Raw genomic sequence first — 20,120 nt, forward strand, 5'->3', positions numbered from 1 at the left:
AACAAAGCCATATGCCCTGTTTCTATGAGGGTGTTTAAACTGAAGCCATTAGACCATAAGGCTGTATGTACTTTAAAAATCTCTGAGTTCCCTTTTTATTTCTAGTACCTGGCGTTTTCCTTTCTTTCTTTTGGGCTTGGATAAGTATTAAAACTATATGTTTGTCATACTTTTAATAATTTTTTTTGTATTTGAAGTGGAAGGATGTGCTGAGTCAGCTTACCCTGCCCTGTTGTCAGAAGTTAATATAGTTAACAATGTTCATATCTTTCTTGAGGTAATATCCTTAGAGAATCTGCATAGAGTCACTCTGGCTGCTCATTAAAAATGTAGGTTCTTGGGTTTCACCTATGTTTTTTGAATTAAAATCTGTGGAGATAGTGCTAAAGAATATTTTGACAAGGACTGAAAATTAAGTGTGTAACAAGGTTTCAGGATACAAGATTTATATAGAGAGAAATCAATTATGTTTCTAGACAATGAACAATGGAAATTGAATTTTTAAAAAGCAATATTACTTATAATACAATAGCATTAAGAAATGTGAACTACTTAAAGATAAATTTGACAAAAGTTGTGGAAGACCTGTACACTGAAAACTATAAAACATTGCTGAGAGGGCTTTCCTGGTGGCACAGTGGTTGAGAGTCTGCCTGCCGATGCAGGGGACACGGGTTCGTGCCCCAGTCCGGGAAGATCCCACGTGCCGCGGAGCGGCTGGGCCCGTGAGCCATGGCCGCTGAGCCTGCGCGTCCGGAGCCTGTGCTCCGCAACGGGAGAGGCCACAACAGTGAGAGGCCCGTGTATTGAAAAAAAAAAAAAGAAAAAAAAAAACACATTGCTGAGAGAAATTAAAAACCGAAATAAATGGAGAACTGTACCTTGTTAATAGGTGGGTAAATTAAATATTAAGATGTCATTTCTCCCCAAAATTCATCTTTAGATTCAATGCAATTCCAATAAAAATCCAAACAGCTTTTTCTTGGTAGAAATTGACAAGCTCATTCTAAAATTCATATGGAAATGCAAAGAATTTAGAATAATCCAAACAACTTTGGAATAGAAGAACAAAATTGGAAGACTACTATGACCTGATTTCAAGACAACTTCTAAGCTACGGTAGTCAAGATAATCCAGCATAATATCCCCAACTAAAAATTCTTAACTTAATCACATCTTTTGTCATATAATATTCACCTTTTTTGCCATATGAAATAATACTTATAGGTTACAGGAATTAGGACGTGGATATTTTGGGGGGCCATTATTCAGCCTACCACAGATCCTATGTGGGTGCCCAGTTGTTTTAGCTCTTTATACTGTGTGGTCCACCTTTCTGTACTGATTTTCTACACCTGCTCTGTCGTAAGTCAAATCTGCATATGTGTGCATTTATTCTGAGTTCTGTATTCTGTTTCCTTAGTCATTTTGCACTTTCTGCCCCAAGACCACACTATCATAATTACAATAGATTTACAACAGACTTTAATATATGAAAGGGCAAGTCCCCTCAGTTTATTTTTCTTTAGTAACGTCTTGGTTGTTACTGGCCCTTTGATTTTACACTTAAATTTTATAATGAACCATCAAATTCCTCCAAATTTTACCTGCTGGCATTTTGTTTAGTAGAGCATTAAAATTATATAGATCAGTTTGAGGAAAATTGACAGTTTTATAATATTGAGTCTCCCATTTCAAGAACATAACCTAGTTCTCCATTTATTTAGATCTTTCCTAATATCTTTCAGTAAAGTTTTACAGTTTGTTCCTTGAAAGTCTTAAGTATATTTTGTTAGATTTATTTCTAGGTACTTTATATTTTTGTTGCTATTGTAAAATTAATATCTTGAAAATTAATTTTTTGACTCTTGCTGTGTATAGAAATGCAGTTGACTTTTGTATTTGATTTGGTAACCATCATTCTTTATCTTATTAATTTTAAAAAGTATTTATAGGTTCTTTAGGATTTTTCAGGTAGGTAGTCATAAAATCTGTGAATTATGACCATTTGTTCTTCCTATTTATACATCCCCCCCCCTTTTTCTTGTCTTACTGCACAGGAATGGAGCTCAAGTATCATATTGAACATCTAATATATATATCTTAGATGGCAAGTTTTTGAAAGCCCGTGGTTACATTTTATGGTATTTAATGCAATATGATCTATTGCATTCACAGATTTTAGGGCTGTGAAAGGGGTTCTATAGTACATCTCCCTGCTTCTCATGTGTGAAACCAGGACACTGTAATCATAGATGAGAAGCTTCCCTATTTTAAAAACATTTTAATATTTTGCTTTTCTAATAAGGAATCTGACCTTAGAGCTTACTAGTTCTTTCAAGCTTGTCCATCTTGCTGCCTTTTGCCAAAATCCCTGCTTCAAAAATCTTGTGGAAACATAGCATTTGTAATGTAACACTAAAATTTAGACTAACTCTTACAAACACAAGCCTGGGTATTACTTTACTCCTATTCTGTCCTGGGTTAGGGAAATGGCTAGCTACAAATAAGAAAGTCTCCTTTGAAGTAATTAATAATTCCCAAAGAAACATTGGCTCACTGCTTTTGTACAACACATCTCCTTTTCTCTCTTTTTTTTTTTTTATTAAGGAAGGCAGTCAAGATAACAGATTGGGAAAGCTTTAAGCCTGACAGTTATAAATAGTCTTGCAGTTTATTCCACAATGTATTTGCAGTTCTCTTCCTTTGCCGTTCTGAAAGTTGGATCTCTGTCAGAATACTTTTCTCTTGACCAAGGAGTACAAATCATTGCCTTCAAAACAGGTTTGAAGATTAAAACTCTAAAATAATGGAGTAGGGTGATAAGGTTTGGGCTCTCTGAGAATTTTACTGATGCTCTAGAGTGTTGTCAAACCAACACTGATCTTTAGAGGAACTTCTTTCCCAGGGATCACATGGATTGGGAGAACCCTTTGAATAAATGAGCTGTTTCCAGATATTGCTAGGATTGCTCTTGTTTCTTGTAATCAAAGCAATACTTGCCTAATGACCACTGTGTTGCCAAGCACTAGAGGGGACCCAGAGACAAGTATTCTTGTCTTTAAAAGGACAGTCATGGAGAGGAAGCATTAAAGATACAGACGCTGAATAGCAATAGAAGACAGTGGAACATAAAATGTCACAAGGCATTATTATGATGATAATAAATTAATATTATTAATAACAACCAATAATATCACTTGGTTGTTCAAAGTGTATTTGCTCTAATACTGAAAATTACATCTAACAGAGCATCAAAATAATTTTGAATGTTCAAAATGTTACACACAGAGCAAATACATAATTTTTCCCTAAATAACTTGAAATTTTAGTGGTGCAAATTTAAGGAAAACCTATTAAATTATCAAATATTTTCGTATTGATTTTTTGTTTTGTTTTGTTTTGTTGTGGTACACGGGCCTCTCTCACTGTTGTGGCCTCTCCCGTTGTGGAGCACAGGCTCCGGACGCGCAGGCTCAGCGGCCATGGCTCATGGGCCCAGCCGCTCCACGGCACGTGGGATCTTCCCAGACTGGGGCACAAACCCGTGTCCCCTGCATCGGCAGGCGGACCCTCAACCACTGTGCCACCAGGGAAGCCCCTCGAGTATTGATTTTTGAGGGAGAACATGGAAAGACAGAAACCATTAAAACTGTTGATGTTTTTGTGTAAATTACTACAACCATTCTAGAAGACAATATGGCCATAGCTGTCAAACTGTCAAATGTGTATCCTTTTGTTCTGGCATTCTACTTCCTATAGTGGTGGGCTGGGTAATTTAACTCCCTTTCTCTCTCTCTCTCTCTCTCTCTCTCTCTCTCTCTCTCTCTCTCTCTCTCTCTCATACACACACACACACACACACACACACACACACACACACACAGAGCAACTAAAAGAATAAAAGAACGAGACAAAATATATTTTTTAAACTTGTTAGAAAGCAAAAGAGAGCTTCCAGGACAGTGAAGGATTTGGGGGCCAAGATGCAGGAGAAGAAAGAAACCAAAACAATCAGATTTGGGGGGCTTCTTTATCCTTAGTGACACTGACTTTTTGGGAGATACTGCAGAGACTGAAAAATTAAGCAGAGTTAAGGCAGAAAACATAGAAGTTCATGGGATGCCCAAGGAGAAAGGGCCCTAGAAATCCCCCATGCTTGAGGGTGGGACCCAGTAAAGTGGGGACTAGAAATAAGACTAGAAGTAAGTCCTTATAAGAACTAGAGCTCAGCTTTGGATCATTTTTCAAGCATAGATTTGATTAAGACTGTTCTCCGCTGGGGTTCCAAGAGTATTTAATCCCTAATGTTCTAAGGTATCTCTTATATATGAGGAATTAACTTCTCTTCTATATGTAGGATAGTACTAGCTACACACCCTTCTTGGGAGAATTGAGAAAATAGTCACTCCAGTGATTTGCTGCAGGGCTTAATTCCGTCACAGAATCTTCAATGGTTAGATTAGGTTATCTGGGATCACTAATATCCCCTAGTCACCAGGCAGAACCTGGAAGAAGATAACATCTTAGTGTTTCAAATTAAATCTACAGTTTTTTATATACACTGATCAGCACTCAATCAGAAATAACCAAGTATATGAGGAGGTAGCACAGTCTGATAGAACACCAAGATAAACAATAGGAGCAAACCCATAGAGAGCCAGGTGATAGAATTTCCAGACACAGATTTTTTTAAATGTTCTTACTAAAGATAATATTGAGCAGAGACCTGGAAACTACAAAAAAATCCAATAGGAAGTCTAGCATGGAAAAGTTATGATGACAAATTAAGAACTCAGTAGATGAATTTAATAGCCTGTTAGGTATGCCTAGAGGTAGAATTTGTAAACTGGAAATAAGATAAATCAAAGAAAATAGCCACACTAAAGCATATAGGGACAAAATGCAGGAAAGAACATAAGAACTGAGTGGAATGTGGTAAAAAGCTCATATACATGTGTGTGTGTATATATATACACTATATATATATATATATATATATATATATATATAGAAATGGGAAAATTGAGCATAAGCAATATTTGAAGAGATAATGACTAAAAAAAATTCCAAATTTGATGAAATACATTCATCCACAGATTCAAAAAGTTCAATAAACCCTAAGAAGGATAAATGCAAACCACACTTGGGAACATTATAGTAAAACTGCTGAAAAACAAAGACAAAAGGAAAATCTTAATGCAGTCAGAGGAAAAGATGTATTATCTCAAATGAGCAATAAGACTAAACTAAGCTCTCAACAGAAATGGTGAAAGACAAGAAACAATAGAATGGTATCTTCAAAGTGCTTAAAGAAAACATAGGAAAATTGATCATAAATGTACTAAAGGATATTAATTACATTGTAATTTGTTGTAATGAAAATTTGGAAGCCACTTAAATATCCAATAAGAAGGACTGGTTAAAAATATTTACTACATCTTTAGGTGATGATACGTAAAAATGTTCCAGATGTATTGTTAAGTGAAAAAAAGCAGGCTAAATATAATTTATAGCAGATGCTCTCATTTACATTAACAATTCTTAAATATGATTAAATGTGGAAGGATTGGCACCAAAATGCTAACAGTAGTTATCTTTGGGTGGTGGAATTATGATAAAATTTCTACTTTCCTTTTAATATTTTTATAATGATCACATATTATCAGATGCAGATACATACCCCATTTTAAAAGGGAAACAAAAGCAGTCAGTACTTTAAAGGCTCGTGCTCTGTATTGACCCTGGGTGCGTTGTGGCTGTGTAGTAAAGGATACTGTTTAGTGGATTCCATTTCCTCTGTATGAAAGAAGCTGCAAAGTGAGGGTCAGGTAAGACTCCTAGACTCAGATCCCTTAATGCCCTGGCTTTTCCTAAATCTAGGGAAGATCAGTGTGAACAAGGCCTCTTGGAGCCCCGTGGCAGCGCTCATCTTATGTCATTCTTCTCTGATTTAGAGAAATTATTTTCCTTTATAAAAAACTTAAGGATACAGTTAAGATTGGGTTAAATTTTTTAAATTGTTTTTTTCTGCTAAAATGTCAGCCTAGATTGCAATATAAGCTTTTCCCTAAAGTTAAGAAACTAACCAGTATTCTTATTTCTTAAAGATAAGCTAAATCTTCAGCATTGGTTAAATTACACTCCCTCAGTCCATTGTAGGGAGTTGTTGCAATAATCTTGACTGCTTACATTAATAAGAGGTTATGGGTAATCTGGGGTAATAAAGCATCACTGAGGGTAATAAAGTCTGAATTGTTTTTACAGGCCGAGAGATCCGTCTGCCCCTGCGAATCAAAGGGGAAGGAATGGGACCAAAGATCCACTTCAACTTTGAGTTGCTGGATATTGGAAAGGTTTTTGTTGGATCTGTACATTGTTATGAGGTAAGCACTAGAATTGTGCATTGAGACTCAAAAGTACTTGGCTTTTTTTGTTTTATGTGTGTGTTTTTATTGATAGAAAATTTGTGACATCACTTTTTTTCCATTACTCATACCTATTCAGACCCCAAACAATCGAACTCCTCCTCCTCCCTCCCAGCCTTGTTGAGGGAAGCAACTTTTTCCATCCTTTTCAGCCTCTCTAGCTTTATAAAAAGCATCAAAGTCATAAGTTAATTGGTTTTATCATCATCATTTTGTAAATTGCAAAGGGGGGCACTATAAATACGTCTCCCCATCTATTTAATGCTTGATCTCTGACAACATAAATCCTACAGATCAGAGGATAGAGAACCTTTTACATTTTCCAGAATGTCCTAATGAGGGTAGCTGTTTTCACACTTCAGAAGTTTCTCTAATTTAAAATTTTAATTAATTTTCTCTGATTTAAAAATCAGTTGTCCTGATTTCTGGAAGAGATCTCCCTGCTTTGTCTTTCCAGTTAAATAGAAAATGATTTTTTACATGATGTACCCATGGGTTCGTGAGGATCAAAGTTACTTCAGTGTCACTTCATCACTAAATTCATATCCAGGACACTTGTTTACACTGTATCAAACTATAACCATTGAAAGTTTATTGTAGAAAGATTCCTAAATTGTAAGTGTTTATATTTCTATAGAGGTAACAATAAAAGCATTTATTTAATGAGTGACAAATAGGTGTCAAGTTCCATGCCTTATTATGTGTGCATGCCTACGTATGTGTGTGTGATTTCTAACTCTTACAGAACTATGAGTGGTGGGTTTTACTGTACCTGTTTTTACACATGAGAAGTATGAGGCACATAGTGGTTAATTCAGTCAACATCCTCACCCTTCATGTATGTTGAGCACATATGCATTAGTTCACTTGGTCCTCACAAAAACCCTATGAAGAAGGCACAACGACTATCCCCATTTTATAGCTGAGGAAGCTGGGGCTTAGAGAAGTTTTACTAGTTAAGGTAACCCTACATACTGTAACAAATAAATACAATAATATATCTATTTTGTTCCTAACATAAAGTCCCAGACAAGCTTGGTCATCAGCAGATGGCTCTCCTACCGCAGAGGATCAAGAACTCAGCCTCATTCTATCTCATGGCGCTCCAACCCCTGTCATCTGAGTTGCAAGATTGTAGTCTCACATGTATCACACTGGCAGTAGGAGAAAGGCATGGAGGGATGCACATGAGAGGTTTTGTTTTGGTTTTTTTTGCGGTACACGGGCCTCTCACCGCTGCGGCCTCTCCTGCTGTGGAGCACAGGCTCTGGACGCGCAGGCCCAGCGGCCATAGCCCACAGGCCCAGCCGCCCCGCGGCATGCGGGATCCCCCCCGGACTGGGGCAGGAACCCACATCCCCCGCATTGGCAGGCGGACTCCCAACCACTGCACCACCAGGGAAGCCCCACATGAGAGGTTTTTATAGGAGGTAGTAATGGAGGTGGCATGTATCACTTTTGTTCATATCCTGTTAGGGTCTGTAACTGCAAGGCTGGCTGGGAAATGTAGTCTAGCTATAGGCACAGGAAGAAGAGGATATGGGTTCAGTGAATGGCCAACCTGACTCTGCCACATTTGTTAAGTAACTTGGCAAGGTCACACAGCCTATAAATGTTAGTGAGCCCCAGGGTACTAGGGCCCTACATTGTGTGGGAGGAGAAAGCCCTTTGCTGGCTTTTCAATCCCTTGGGCTCTCATTATGGGCAAATCTGGTTTACAACCAATTCAGCTCAGCCTAAGCATGGGAGGTAAGTGCCCAATTGATGTTGAGAGCTTCCTGCAGTGTCATTTGTCCTCACATTCATTAGACTTAATGATGGGCCAAATGGGATGATTTGAAAGGTAAATAGAGATGTTAATGTCATGGAATATACATAAGATGAGATGGAATATACGGAAGAGCATAACTTAAATGAAGTAATCACTCACATGACTAACATAAAGTGAAAAGTGGCACAGCTACTATGTTGCATTGTCCTGTATTGCATTCTGAAAAAAATGGTCACTTAGGGAGGGAAAAAAAGGTATAAGAGTTCTTATTAAATTAAATTGTTCTTATTAAATTGATACTCTGCCTGTACTTTATTCAGTGCAAATTTCCCTCACACCTTACAGACTGTGTCTTATGGATGCCACATTGGAAAAGAACCTTTAGTTCTGATGCAGAATTGTCATCGAGTCCAAGCTCGCTCTGCTGGCTACACAACAAGGCAATAAATTGGGAGACAAGGCGTTGAGGCAAGGAATAGTGACTTTATTCAGAAAGCCGATAGACCGAGAAGATGGCAGACTAGTGTCTGCAAAAAACATCTTATTGGGGTCTGGATGCCAGTTTCTTTTATAGGGCAGAAAAGGGGAGGAGGTGAGGAAGTAAAGTAAAAAGGCCATTAGTTTTGCAAAATATCTCTGGTTGGGCTTGGCCAGCATCAGGGAGGGGATGTGTTAATTTCCTCTTTTCTGCAGCCATTCACAGGTGGGAAGGGTCAGATTGTCTCCCTGTGAGCTGAACAAAGGCACTTTAGTTTAACATTCAGGCAGAGGGGCAGGGTGCCCTGAGGCAAGCCATTATGTATGATTATAATAACAAAAGCAATGAAAAGGAAAGGTTAAATAAAAGAAACAGATCCAACATGGAGTCAGATTTTGCTCTTCCCTGTTACAAAATGGATAGGGTTTCTCTGAATGTAATAGTAATTTCTTACAAATTTTAACAGAAGTGTCCTTGAGACCATCACTTCCCACCCTCCCATAATTGAACAGTGAAGCAAACCACAGCCAGCTAAGTAAGTGTTAAATGAGGTGCTGCATCAGACTGGACAGTTTTGAGAGCTGTGCAGTGGCAGAGAAGGACATGGTAAGGTGCTTCTTAGGGGAATATTTTGCACTCTCTGCGTATTTAATGCTGATGCCTCATTGCATCTCTCTTTCAATTTATTACATTACCTACTTGAAACAAATTTGAGTAACTAGCTATTGCTGTTAGTCATTGCTGAGCTTAGCAGATACATGAAGACTAACCCCCAAGAGTATGCTATTCCCCAGTGTAATTTGAAGGAAAACAAATGAGAGGTGAAGTTCTACCATAAATTTTCCCCACTCCAAGGAGTTGAACTGCAAGGGTAAGGGCATTACTAGTAATCACAAGGTGTCAGAACTGTATTGTCAAACAATTTGCTGGATTCCGTATACATAAGTAGTTGGGGGAGAAGAATGAAATGCATATTCTCGAAAATAGAGGAACTGGCAACTTATAGAAGATCTGGGTAAAACAAGAAAAAAGGCAATCCGTGCACCAGCTCAGAGAGAAGAACATGTGTCCTTCGAGTTACCATTAACACCTTTGAGTTGCCTTCAAGTTATCACTAGTGCATATCAGTTGCTTCTTAAGCACAGGTAAATCTTAAACCCATTCTGCTTAGCACTGGGGACATAAATAGCAATCACTGTCTTTTATGAGCACTCTTTGTCATGCACTATTCTAAAAGTTATGCAATTTAAAAAATGTCATTTTCACAGCAATCTGAGAAGTTAGTAATACTTACATTTTTTTAAACATCTTTATTGCAGTATAATTGCTTTACAATGGTGTGTTAGTTTCTGCTTCATAACAAAGGAATCAGCTGTACATATATCCCCATATCTCCTCCCTCTTGCGTCTCCCTCCCACTCTCCCTATCCCACCCCTCTAGATAGTCACAAAGCACCGAGCTGATCTCCCTGTGCAATGCGGCTGTTCCCACTAGCTATCTGTTTTACATTTGGTAGTGTATATATGTCCATGCCACTCTCTCACTTCGTCCCAGCTTACGCTTCCCCCTCCCCATGTCCTCAAGTCCATTCTCTACATCTGTGTCTTTATTCCTGTCCTGCCCCTAGGTTCTTCAGAACATTTTTTTTTTGATTCCATATATATGTGTTAGCATACACTATTTGTTATTCTCTTTCTGTCTTCTGAACATTCTATTTTTAGTTTTTTAAGGAAGCTCCATACTGTTCTCCATAGTGGCCGTATCAATTTACATTCCCACCAACAGTGCAAGAGGTCCCTTACTCCACACCCTCTCCAGCCTTTATTGTTTGTAGGTTTTTTGATGATGGCCTTTCTGACTGGTGTGAGGTGATACCTTATTGTAGTTTTGATTTGCATTTCTCTGATGATTAGTGATGTTGAGCGTCCTTTCATGTGTTTGTTGAAAATCTGTATATCTTCTTTGGAGAAATGTCTGTTTAGGTCTTCTGCCCATCTTTGGATTGGGTTGTTTGTTTTTTTGATATTGAGCTTCATGAGCTGCTTGTAAATTTTGGAGATTAATACTTTGTCAGTTGCAAATATTATCTCCCATTCTGAGGGTTGTCTTTTCGTCTTGTTTATGGTTTCCTTTGCTGTGCAAAAGCTTTTAAGTTTCATTAGGTCCCATTTGTTTATTTTTATTTTTATTTCCATTTCCCTGAGAGGTGGGTCAAAAAGGATCTTCCTGTGATTTATGTCATAGACTGTTCTGCTGATGTTTTCCTCTAAGAGTTTTATAGTGTCTCGCCTTACATTTAGGTCTTTCATCCATTTTGAGCTTATTTTTGTGTATGGTGTTAGGGAGTGTTCTAATTTCATTCTTTTACATGTAGCTGTCCAGTTTTCCCAGCACCACTTATTGAAGAGGCTGTCTTTTCTCCATCGTATATTCTTTCCTCCTTTATCAAAGATAAGGTGACCATATGTGTGTGGGTTTATCTCTGGGCTATATATCCTGTTCCATTGATCTATATTTCTGTTTTTGTGACTGTACCATACTGTCTTGATTACTGTAGCTTTGTAGTATAGTCTGAAGTCAGGGACCCTGATTCCTCCAGCTGCATTTTTCTTTCTGAAATTGCTTTGGCTATTCGGGGTCTTTTGTGTTTCCATACAAATTGTGAAATTTTTTGTTCTAGTTCTGTGAAAAATGCCGGTGGTAGTTTGATAGGGATTGCACTGAATCTGTAGATTGCTTTGGGTAGTAGAGTCATGTTGATTCTTCCAATCCAAGAACATGGTGTATCTCTCCATCTGTTTGTATCATCTTTAATTTCTTTCATCAGTGTCTTATAGTTTTCTGCATACAGGTCTTTTGTCTCCTTAGGTAGGTTTATTCCTAGGTATTTTATTCTTTTTGTTGCAGTGGTAAATGGGAGTGTTTCCATAGTTTCAGATTTTTCATCATTGGTGTATAGGAATGCAAGAGATTTCTGTGCATTAGTTTTGTATCCTGCTACTTTACCAATTTCATTGATTAGCTCTAGTAGTTTTCTAGTAGTGTCTTTAGGAATCTCTATGTATAGTATCATGTCATCTGCAAACAGTAACAGCTTTACTTCTTCTTTTCTGATTTGGATTGCTTTTATTTCTTTTTCTTCCATGATTGCTGTGGCTAAAACTTCCAAAACTATGTTGAATAATAGTGGTGAGAGTGGGCAACCTTGTCTTATTCCTGATCTTAGTGGAAATGGTTTCAGTTTTTCACCATTGAGAACAGTGTTGCCTGTGGGTTTGTCATATATGGCCTTTATTATGTTGAGGTAAGTTCCCTCTATGCCTACTTTGTGGAGGGTTTTTATCATAAATCGGTGTTGAATTTTGTCAAAACCTTTCTCAGCATCTATTAAGATGATCGATCATACGGTTTTTATCCTTCAGTTTGTTAATATGGTGTATCACATTGATTGATTTGCGTATACTGAAGAATCCTTGCATTCCTAGGACAAACCCCACTTGATCATGGTGTATGATCCTTTTAATATGCTGCTTGATTCCGTTTGCTAGTATTTTGTTGAGGATTCTTGCATCTGTGTTCATCAGTGATATTGGCCTGTAGTTTTCTTTCTCTGTGACATCTTTATCTGGTTTTGTTATCAGGGTGATGGTGGCCTCGTAGAAGGAGTTTGGGGTGTTCTTCCCCCTGCTGTATTTTGGAAGAAGTTGAGATGGATAGGTGTTAACTCTTCTATAAATGTTTGCTAGAATTCGCCTGTGAAGCCATCTGGTCCTGGGCTTTTGTTTGTTGGAAGATTTTTAATCACAGTCTCACTTTCAGTGCTTGTGATTGGTCTGTTCATATTTTCTATATTTTCCTGGTTCCATCTCAGAAGTTTGTGCTTATCTAAGAATTTGTCCATTTCTTCCAGATTGTCCATTTTATTGGCATATAGTTGCTTGTAGTAATCTCTCATGATCCTTTCTATTTATGCAGTGTCAGTTGTTGCTTCTCCTTTTTCATTTCTAATTCTGATGATTTGAGTCTTCTCCCTTTTTTTCTTGATGAGTCTGGCTAATGGTTTATCAATTTTGTTTATCTTCTCAAAGAACCAGCTTTTTGTTTTATTGATCTCAGCTATTGTTTCCTTCATTTCTTTTTCATTTATTTCTGATCTGATCTTTATGATTTCTTTCCTTCTGCTAACTTTGGAGTTTTTTGTTCTTCTTTCTCTAATTGCTTTAGGTGTAAGGTTAGGTTGTTTATTTGAGATGTTGCTTGTTTCTTGAGGTAGGATTGTAATGCTATAAACTTCCCTCTTAGAACAGCTTTTGCTGCATCCCATAGGTCTTGGGTCGTCGTGTTTTCATGGTCATTTCTTCCTAGGTATTTTTTGATTTCCTCTTTGATTTCTTTAGTGGTCTCTTGGTTATTTAGTAGTGTATTTTTTAGCCTCCATGTGTTTGTATTTTTTTACAGATTTTTTCCTGTAATTGGTATCTAGTCTCATAGCATTGTGGTCGGAAATAATACTTGATATGATTTCAATTTTCTTAGATTTACCAAGGCTTGATTTGTGACCCAAGATATGATCTATCCTGGAGAATGTTTCATGAGCATTTGAGAAGAAAGTGTATTCTGTTGTTTTGGGATGGAATGTCCTATAAATATCAATTAAGTCCGTCTTGTTTAATGTATCATTTAAAGCTTGTGTTTCCTTATTTGTTTTCAATTTGGATGATCTGTCCATTGGTGAAAGTGGGGTGTTAAAGTCCCCTACTATGATTGTGTTACTGTTGATTTCCCCTTTTATGGTTGTTAGCATTTGCCTTATGTATTGAGGTGCTCCTATGTTGGGTGCATAAATATTTACAATTGTTATATCTTCTTGGATTGATCCCTTGAACATTCTGTAGTGTCCTTCTTTGTCTCTTGTAATAGCCTTTATTTTAAAGTCTATTTTGTCTGATATGAGAATTGCTACTCCAGCTTTCTTTTGATTTCCATTTGCATGGAATATCTTTTTCCATCCCCTCACTTTCAGTCTGTATGTGTCCCTAGATCTGAAGTGGGTCTCTTGTAGACAGCATATATATGGGTCTTGTTTTTGTATCCATTCAGCCAGTCTGTGTCTTTTGGTTGGAGCATTTAATCCTTTTACATTTAAGGTAGTTATCAATATGTATGTTCCTAATACCATTTTCTTAATTGTTTTGGGTTTGTTATTGTAGGTGTTTTCCTTCTCTTGTGTTTCCTGCCTAGAGAAGTTCCTTTAGCATTTGTTGTAAACCTGGTTTGGTGGTGCTGAATTCTCTTAGCTTTTGCTTGTCTGTAAAGGTTTTAATTTCTCCATCAAATCTGCATGAGATCCTTGCCGGGTAGAGTAATCTTGGTTGTAGGTTTTTCCCTTTCATCACTTTAAATATGTCCTGCCACTCCCTTCTGGCGTGCAGAGTTTCTGCTGAAAGATCAGCTGTTAACCTTATGGGGATTCCCTTGTGTGTTATTTGTTGTTTTTCCCTTGCTGCTTTTAATATTTTTTCTTTGTATTTAATTTTTGATAGTTCGATTAATATGTGTTTTGGTGTGTGTCTCCTTGGATTTATCCTGTATGGAACTCTCTGTGCTTTCTGGTCTTGATTGACTAGTTCCTTTCCCATATTAAGGAGGTTTTTAATTATAATCTCTTCAAATGTTTTCTCAGTCCCTTTCTTTTTCTCTTCTTCTTCTGGAACCCCTATAATTGGAATGTTGGTGCATTTAATATCATCCCAGAGGTCTCTGAGACTGTCCTCAATTCTTTTCATTCTTTGTTCTTTATTCTGCTCTGTGGTAGTTATTTCAACTATTTTATCTTCCAGGTCACTTATCCATTCTTCTGCCTCAGTTATTCTGCTATTGATTCCTTCTAGAGAATTTTTAATTTCATTTATTGTGTAGTTCATCATTGTTTGTTTGCTCTTTAGTTCTTCTAAATCCTTATTAAACATTTCTTGTATTTTCTACATTCTATTTCCAAGATTTTGGATCATCTTTACTATCATTACTCTGAATTCTTTTTCAGGTAGACTGCCTATTTCCTCTTCATTTGTTTGGTCTGGTGGGTTTTTACCTTGCTCCTTCATCTGCAGTGTGATTCTCTGTCTTCTCATTTTGCTTAACTTACTGCGTTTGGGGTGTCCTTTTTGAGGCTGCAGATTTGTAGTTCCCGTTGTTTTTGGTGTCTATCCCCAGTGGCTAAGGTTGGTTCAGTGGGTTGTGTAGGCTTCCTGGTGCAGGGGACTGGTGCCTGCATTCTGGTGGATGAGGCTGGATCTTGTCTTTCTGGTGGGCAGGACGGCGTCTGGTGGTGTGTTTTGGGGTGTCTGTGACCTTATTATGATTTTAGGCAGCCTCTCTGCTAATGGGTGGGGTTGTGTTCCTGCCTTGCTAGTTGTTTGACATAGGTTGTCCAGCACTGTAGCTTGTTGGTCGTTGAGTGGAGCTGGGTCTTAGCGTTGAGATGGAGATCTCTGTAAAAGCTTTTGCTGTTTGATATTATGTGGAGCCAGGAGGTCTCTGGTGGACCAGTGTCCTGAACTCGGCTCTCTCATCTTAGAGGCACAGGCCTGACACCCAGCCGGAGCACCAAGACCCTGTCAGCTACACAGCGAACAAGATGCACTGTGGTGCTTGGCCCCAGGCGGCAACTACGACTGCTGCCTGGGTTCCCTGTTTTCTCAGTAATACTTACATTTTACAGATGGGAAAATGGGCACAGAGAAGCCAAGCAGGTTCTGCAAGGTCACACAGCTAGTCAAGTCGGTGGAATAGCTGGGATTTGAACCCAGGCATTTGGCTTCTGAGACCCTGGTCATAATCACTTTTCTACGTGGTCTTTTTAAAAGGAATAAAGGATGAAGCATAACTCCTATGACCAGGGAACATAGGATGAGGGAGATGGGAAATAAATGTAAAAAGATGAACAACATATCAAGTAACACTTAGTTATGTACCTCTTTTGGTACATCATCCATCTTCTCTTGGCAGGAGTGGTTGTCTTCCTTTGCAAGAGCCCCTGACTGTATCCTACTTATGCTCTTGATTCCTTCTTCTCTGCTCCTGAGGAGGCACCCTGAGCTAGTGGACCCCCTACATCCACCCAGACCCTATTACCTTGGTTACCCAGTCCCCTTTTCTTATTACAAAAACAAACATGTAGGCTGGGCCTTAAGTGTGCATTATTCTCATTTAATAGTATAAATAGACTAGGTCTCACCTACCATACCTTCCTGCAGCTTTGCCACCCTCATTTTCTCTTTTTTACCACTAATCTTCTCAAAACAGGAATCTAGAATAGTCAGCCACTATTTCCTCTGCACCTACTCACTCCCTAAACATTTGTACTCCGGATTCTACAATCACACTCTATTGAAATTACTTTCTTCTTCAAGGGAAGGGATGGCCTCTAATTAAAAATTAAAAATCTATAGAATTTTCTCAAAGCTTGTTGTCCTTAACCTCTATCCCGTTCAACCCCTTTTGAAAGTTCTCTCTTGGATTTCTCGGTTCCTGCCATGCCCCCCATACTTTTCTGAATCTTTCTTCATCATCTCCTCTTTTTTTCCTCCAGTGCCTTGATGTAGGTTGAAGGTACTTTCTAAGTAGAGAGAATGACTGTTCACCCATTCAGGTATAAGCATTGGCAAGGAATAGAGATTGTATTTTAGAAGCCGAGGAATAGGACTGTGTGGCTATAGTACAAGTTCATGGACAGACTTGTGGAAAGTGACAGTGGGAGTGGTAGACGGAGCCAGCTGTGGAGGCCTCTGAATGCCAGGCATGAGCTTTGTACACACACCTCGTGTGCAATCAAGTATGGGCAATGACTTGGTTCCAGAACATTAGTATATAGGAATAAAACTTTTCTGTATGGGACTTCCCTGGCAGTCCAGTGGTTAAGACTCCATGCTTCCACTGTTGGGGGGACACGGGTTCCATCCCTGGTCGGGGAATTAAGATGCCTCACACAGCACTGCGCAGCCAAAAAATAAAAACAAAAACCCGAAACCAGACAAGTGAACAAAAAACTTTTCTGTAGTAAATCAGTGGCTTACATAAGCATCCCAGAACAGTTATCCATCCATTACAGTTTGAGATGAAAATATCACAATAGGATGAAATCTAATGGTATAACAAAGAGAATCCTTGCAATCTGGAATCCACGATAATAGCTTATTCTACATTCTTCAAGCTACGTTATAAACATAGGCTTAGATAGTTCTTGATCCTCTATTGTAGCTTGCTTTTTATTTTTCAGCATGTCACTTAATCCCAGCCTTCTCATGTGTATAAGAGAAAGACCTACCTTCCCTTGGTTACTTCAGAGATAGAATCAAAAAAAAAGGTCTTTTAAGGGTCTTCTTCAATAGATGTGATTATGATCAATCTTTATAGCATGAATATAATGCATATGACTAACTCTATTTTAAAGAGGAGATTAAAAAACACAAAATTACTTTCTGGCTTCGGATTCCTGTCTTCAAACATTCAAGACAGAAGACTGATTATTTTTCCCCTGGAGTTTTTCTGTGGTTCTACTTCCTGCAGCTGTTTCTGTGTTGGTGCTTATATGAAAATAAATCAGAGGCCCGTTGCCTACCTTTTCATTCTTGTCTTTTTGATATAGGCAGTACTATCCAACAAAGGCAGCATTGATGCCCTCTTCAACATGATCCCTCCAACTTCGGCTGTGGGGACCTGCTTTGTTTTCAGTCCCAAGGAAGGCATCATCGAACCAAGTGGAGTCCAGGCTGTCCAGATATCCTTCAGTTCTCCCATCCTGGGACACTTTGAAGAAGAGTTCCTGGTCAATGTCAATGGATCACCAGAGCCTGTGAAATTGACCATTATGTAAGTTACTTCTACAGGTAATGTGGAAACTGAAGTTTTTACCTAATGCTTTCTTAAACTTCAAAACTAGAGCACTTTACACATTAATGGAGAATTACTAGGTTGCCAAAATATTTATTCTTTTGTTAACAATATTGATACCTGCCTGAAAGTAGCAACAATTTGATTCCCTACTGTTTACTTTTTAAAATCCAGGCACAGAAGTAAAATGTAAAAATAAAATCCTTTCATAAACTTACTTTAGAAAACCAAAACTAGATCATGTCTTGAATGTCCATAACTGTCTTTGTTGATATGACCACATCAACATACTGGGGTGTTTTAAATTTCTACCAGTGTTTCTCTAGTGAACATGTTTAACTTATTACTGTAGTATGGATGCAGATGGTATTTTGGAATCTGGTTTTTCTGTAAGCTCTAACCTTATAAAATAAGAACTTAAACACTATATTAGTTTCTACTTACTCTCTGTTTTAGTATGTTTAGGGAAAGTAGGTTATTAACACCTGGATAAAATTGAAAAGTTTTTTCAACCGATGTTGCTGGAACAACTGGATATCCACATGCAAAAGGATAAAGTTGGACTCCCCCAAACCTCAGACCATATACAAAATTAACATAATATGGGCCAAAGACCCAAGTGTAACAACTAAAACTGTACAACTGTTTAAATAAAACACAAGTGCAAATATGCATGACCTTGGATTAGGCAAAGGTTTTTTAAAGATGACACCTAAGTATAAGCAATCAAAGAAAAAATAAATAAATTAGACTTCATCAAAATTTAAAAATTTTGTGCCTTAAGGGATACTATTAAGAAAGTGAAAAAACAAACCACAATATGGGAGAAAGTATTTGTAAATCATATATCTGAAAAGGGACTTATATCTAAGACATATAGAGAACATTTACACTCAGTAATAAAAAGGCAACCAATCAAAAATTGAACAAACCATCTGAGCAGACATTTCTCTAAAGAAGATATACAAATGATTAGTAACATGAAAAGACTCTCAACATCATTAATCATCAGGGAGGTGCAAATCAAAACCATAATGAGATACAACTTCCACTTCACACCCACGTGGGTGGCTATAATTTAAAAAATGGAAAATAAGTGATGGAGAGAACGTAGAGAAATCAGAACCTTCATACACTGATGATGGGAATGTAAAATGTACAGCCACTTTGGAAAACAGTCTCACAGGTTTTCTCAAGTAAACGTTGAGTTACAATATGACCCGGCAATTCCACTCCCAGATACATACCCAAGAAAAATGAAAATATAAATCCATACAAAAACTTGTACACGAATGTTTATTACAGCATTATTCATAGTAGCCAAAAAATCCAAGTGTCTACCAACTGATGAATGGATAAACAAAATGTGGTCTTTCCACACAATGGAATGTTATTAAGACCATAAAAAGGAATGAAAAAAGAAAGAAAGGATGTACATGCTACAACGTGGTACAATGAATGAACCTTGAAAATGCAATGACAAGTGAAAGAAGCCAGTCACAAAAGACCATATATTGTATGATTCCATTTATGTGAAATGTCCAGAGAGAGTAAATCTGTATATGGATAGGAAGTAGATTAGTGGTTGCTTAGGGCCAGGGGTGGAGGTGGGAGATAGAGAGTGATAGTTAAAGGGTATGGGGTTTCTTTTTGAGGTGACGATAATGTTCTAAAGTTAACCCAGGTGGTGGTTGCACATATATGTGAATACTATACAAAAACCATTGACTTATACACTTTAAATGGGTGAATTGTATAGCATGTGAATTATATTTCAATGAGGCTGTTATTTTTTTTAATTTCCAGGAGCCTATAATTCATTCATTTCATGGGTGAATTTTTTAAACCTCTGATCTCTTCTCCTGAAGATCCCAAACTAGTAATGCATGTCACTAGCAATGTCTGAATAGGTTAGGGTCTACTTGGTTTTTCCACTGTGAATAATAGGGATTAGGAATCTCCTAGGAACTTACAAGTAAACTTGGACTAGTTAATACTCCAGGTGCTCTGTGGAGGTTAAGTCTCTTGTTTTATCCTCTGCACCTTACCATTCACACCACTCCCATGCCACTTTCTTATTTTGGATGTTCATTCCTTGTTTCTTTCAAAGGAAAGGAAAGTCTGACTGTGGAGAGAATGCTTATGTTCATCCTAAAACTAATCACAAATTGCTAAGAAAAATATTCTTGTCTAAATTGCATTTGTCCAAAGTGTTCTAGCGCTTCAAACCACAAACAGTAATTTTGAAAACTTGGCAAATATCTAGTGTCACAAATAAATGTCTAATGATAAAGGGTGAAATACATGTATAATTTATTATTTATTTCCAGCTCCACACAGTAATACTGATTTTACTTACGACTTTGCCAGGAACTCTTTCTTGAGCCTTATGGTCCAAGAAGTCTCTATAAAGTTAATATTGTGGATTCTGTAATTTTGTTTCTTATTCTTTTATTGTTGGGTAATCTTCTTTCCTTAGTACCACATAATTTTGGCTAGTATGCCTTGAAAGATCAGAACAGTTGCTGTTTCTATTGATTTCTCCAGCTG

The 20,120-nt window shown here is 37.7% G+C and overlaps 1 protein-coding gene across 2 annotated transcripts in view; it reads left to right on the forward strand.

Moving 5' to 3' along the window:
- Positions 1–20,120, forward strand: part of HYDIN (HYDIN axonemal central pair apparatus protein) — a 354,255-nt gene that overhangs the window by 93,475 nt on the left and 240,660 nt on the right. For both annotated transcript variants that reach the window (XM_060129934.1, XM_060129933.1), the window contains exons 10-11: positions 6,268–6,386; positions 17,326–17,549. In XM_060129934.1, the coding sequence (XP_059985917.1) occupies positions 6,268–6,386; positions 17,326–17,549 (343 nt within the window). The remainder of the gene's footprint in view (positions 1–6,267; positions 6,387–17,325; positions 17,550–20,120) is intronic.

Source organism: Lagenorhynchus albirostris, chromosome 19 (assembly GCF_949774975.1).
Source record: "Lagenorhynchus albirostris chromosome 19, mLagAlb1.1, whole genome shotgun sequence".
NCBI classification, from domain to species: Eukaryota; Metazoa; Chordata; class Mammalia; order Artiodactyla; family Delphinidae; genus Lagenorhynchus; species Lagenorhynchus albirostris.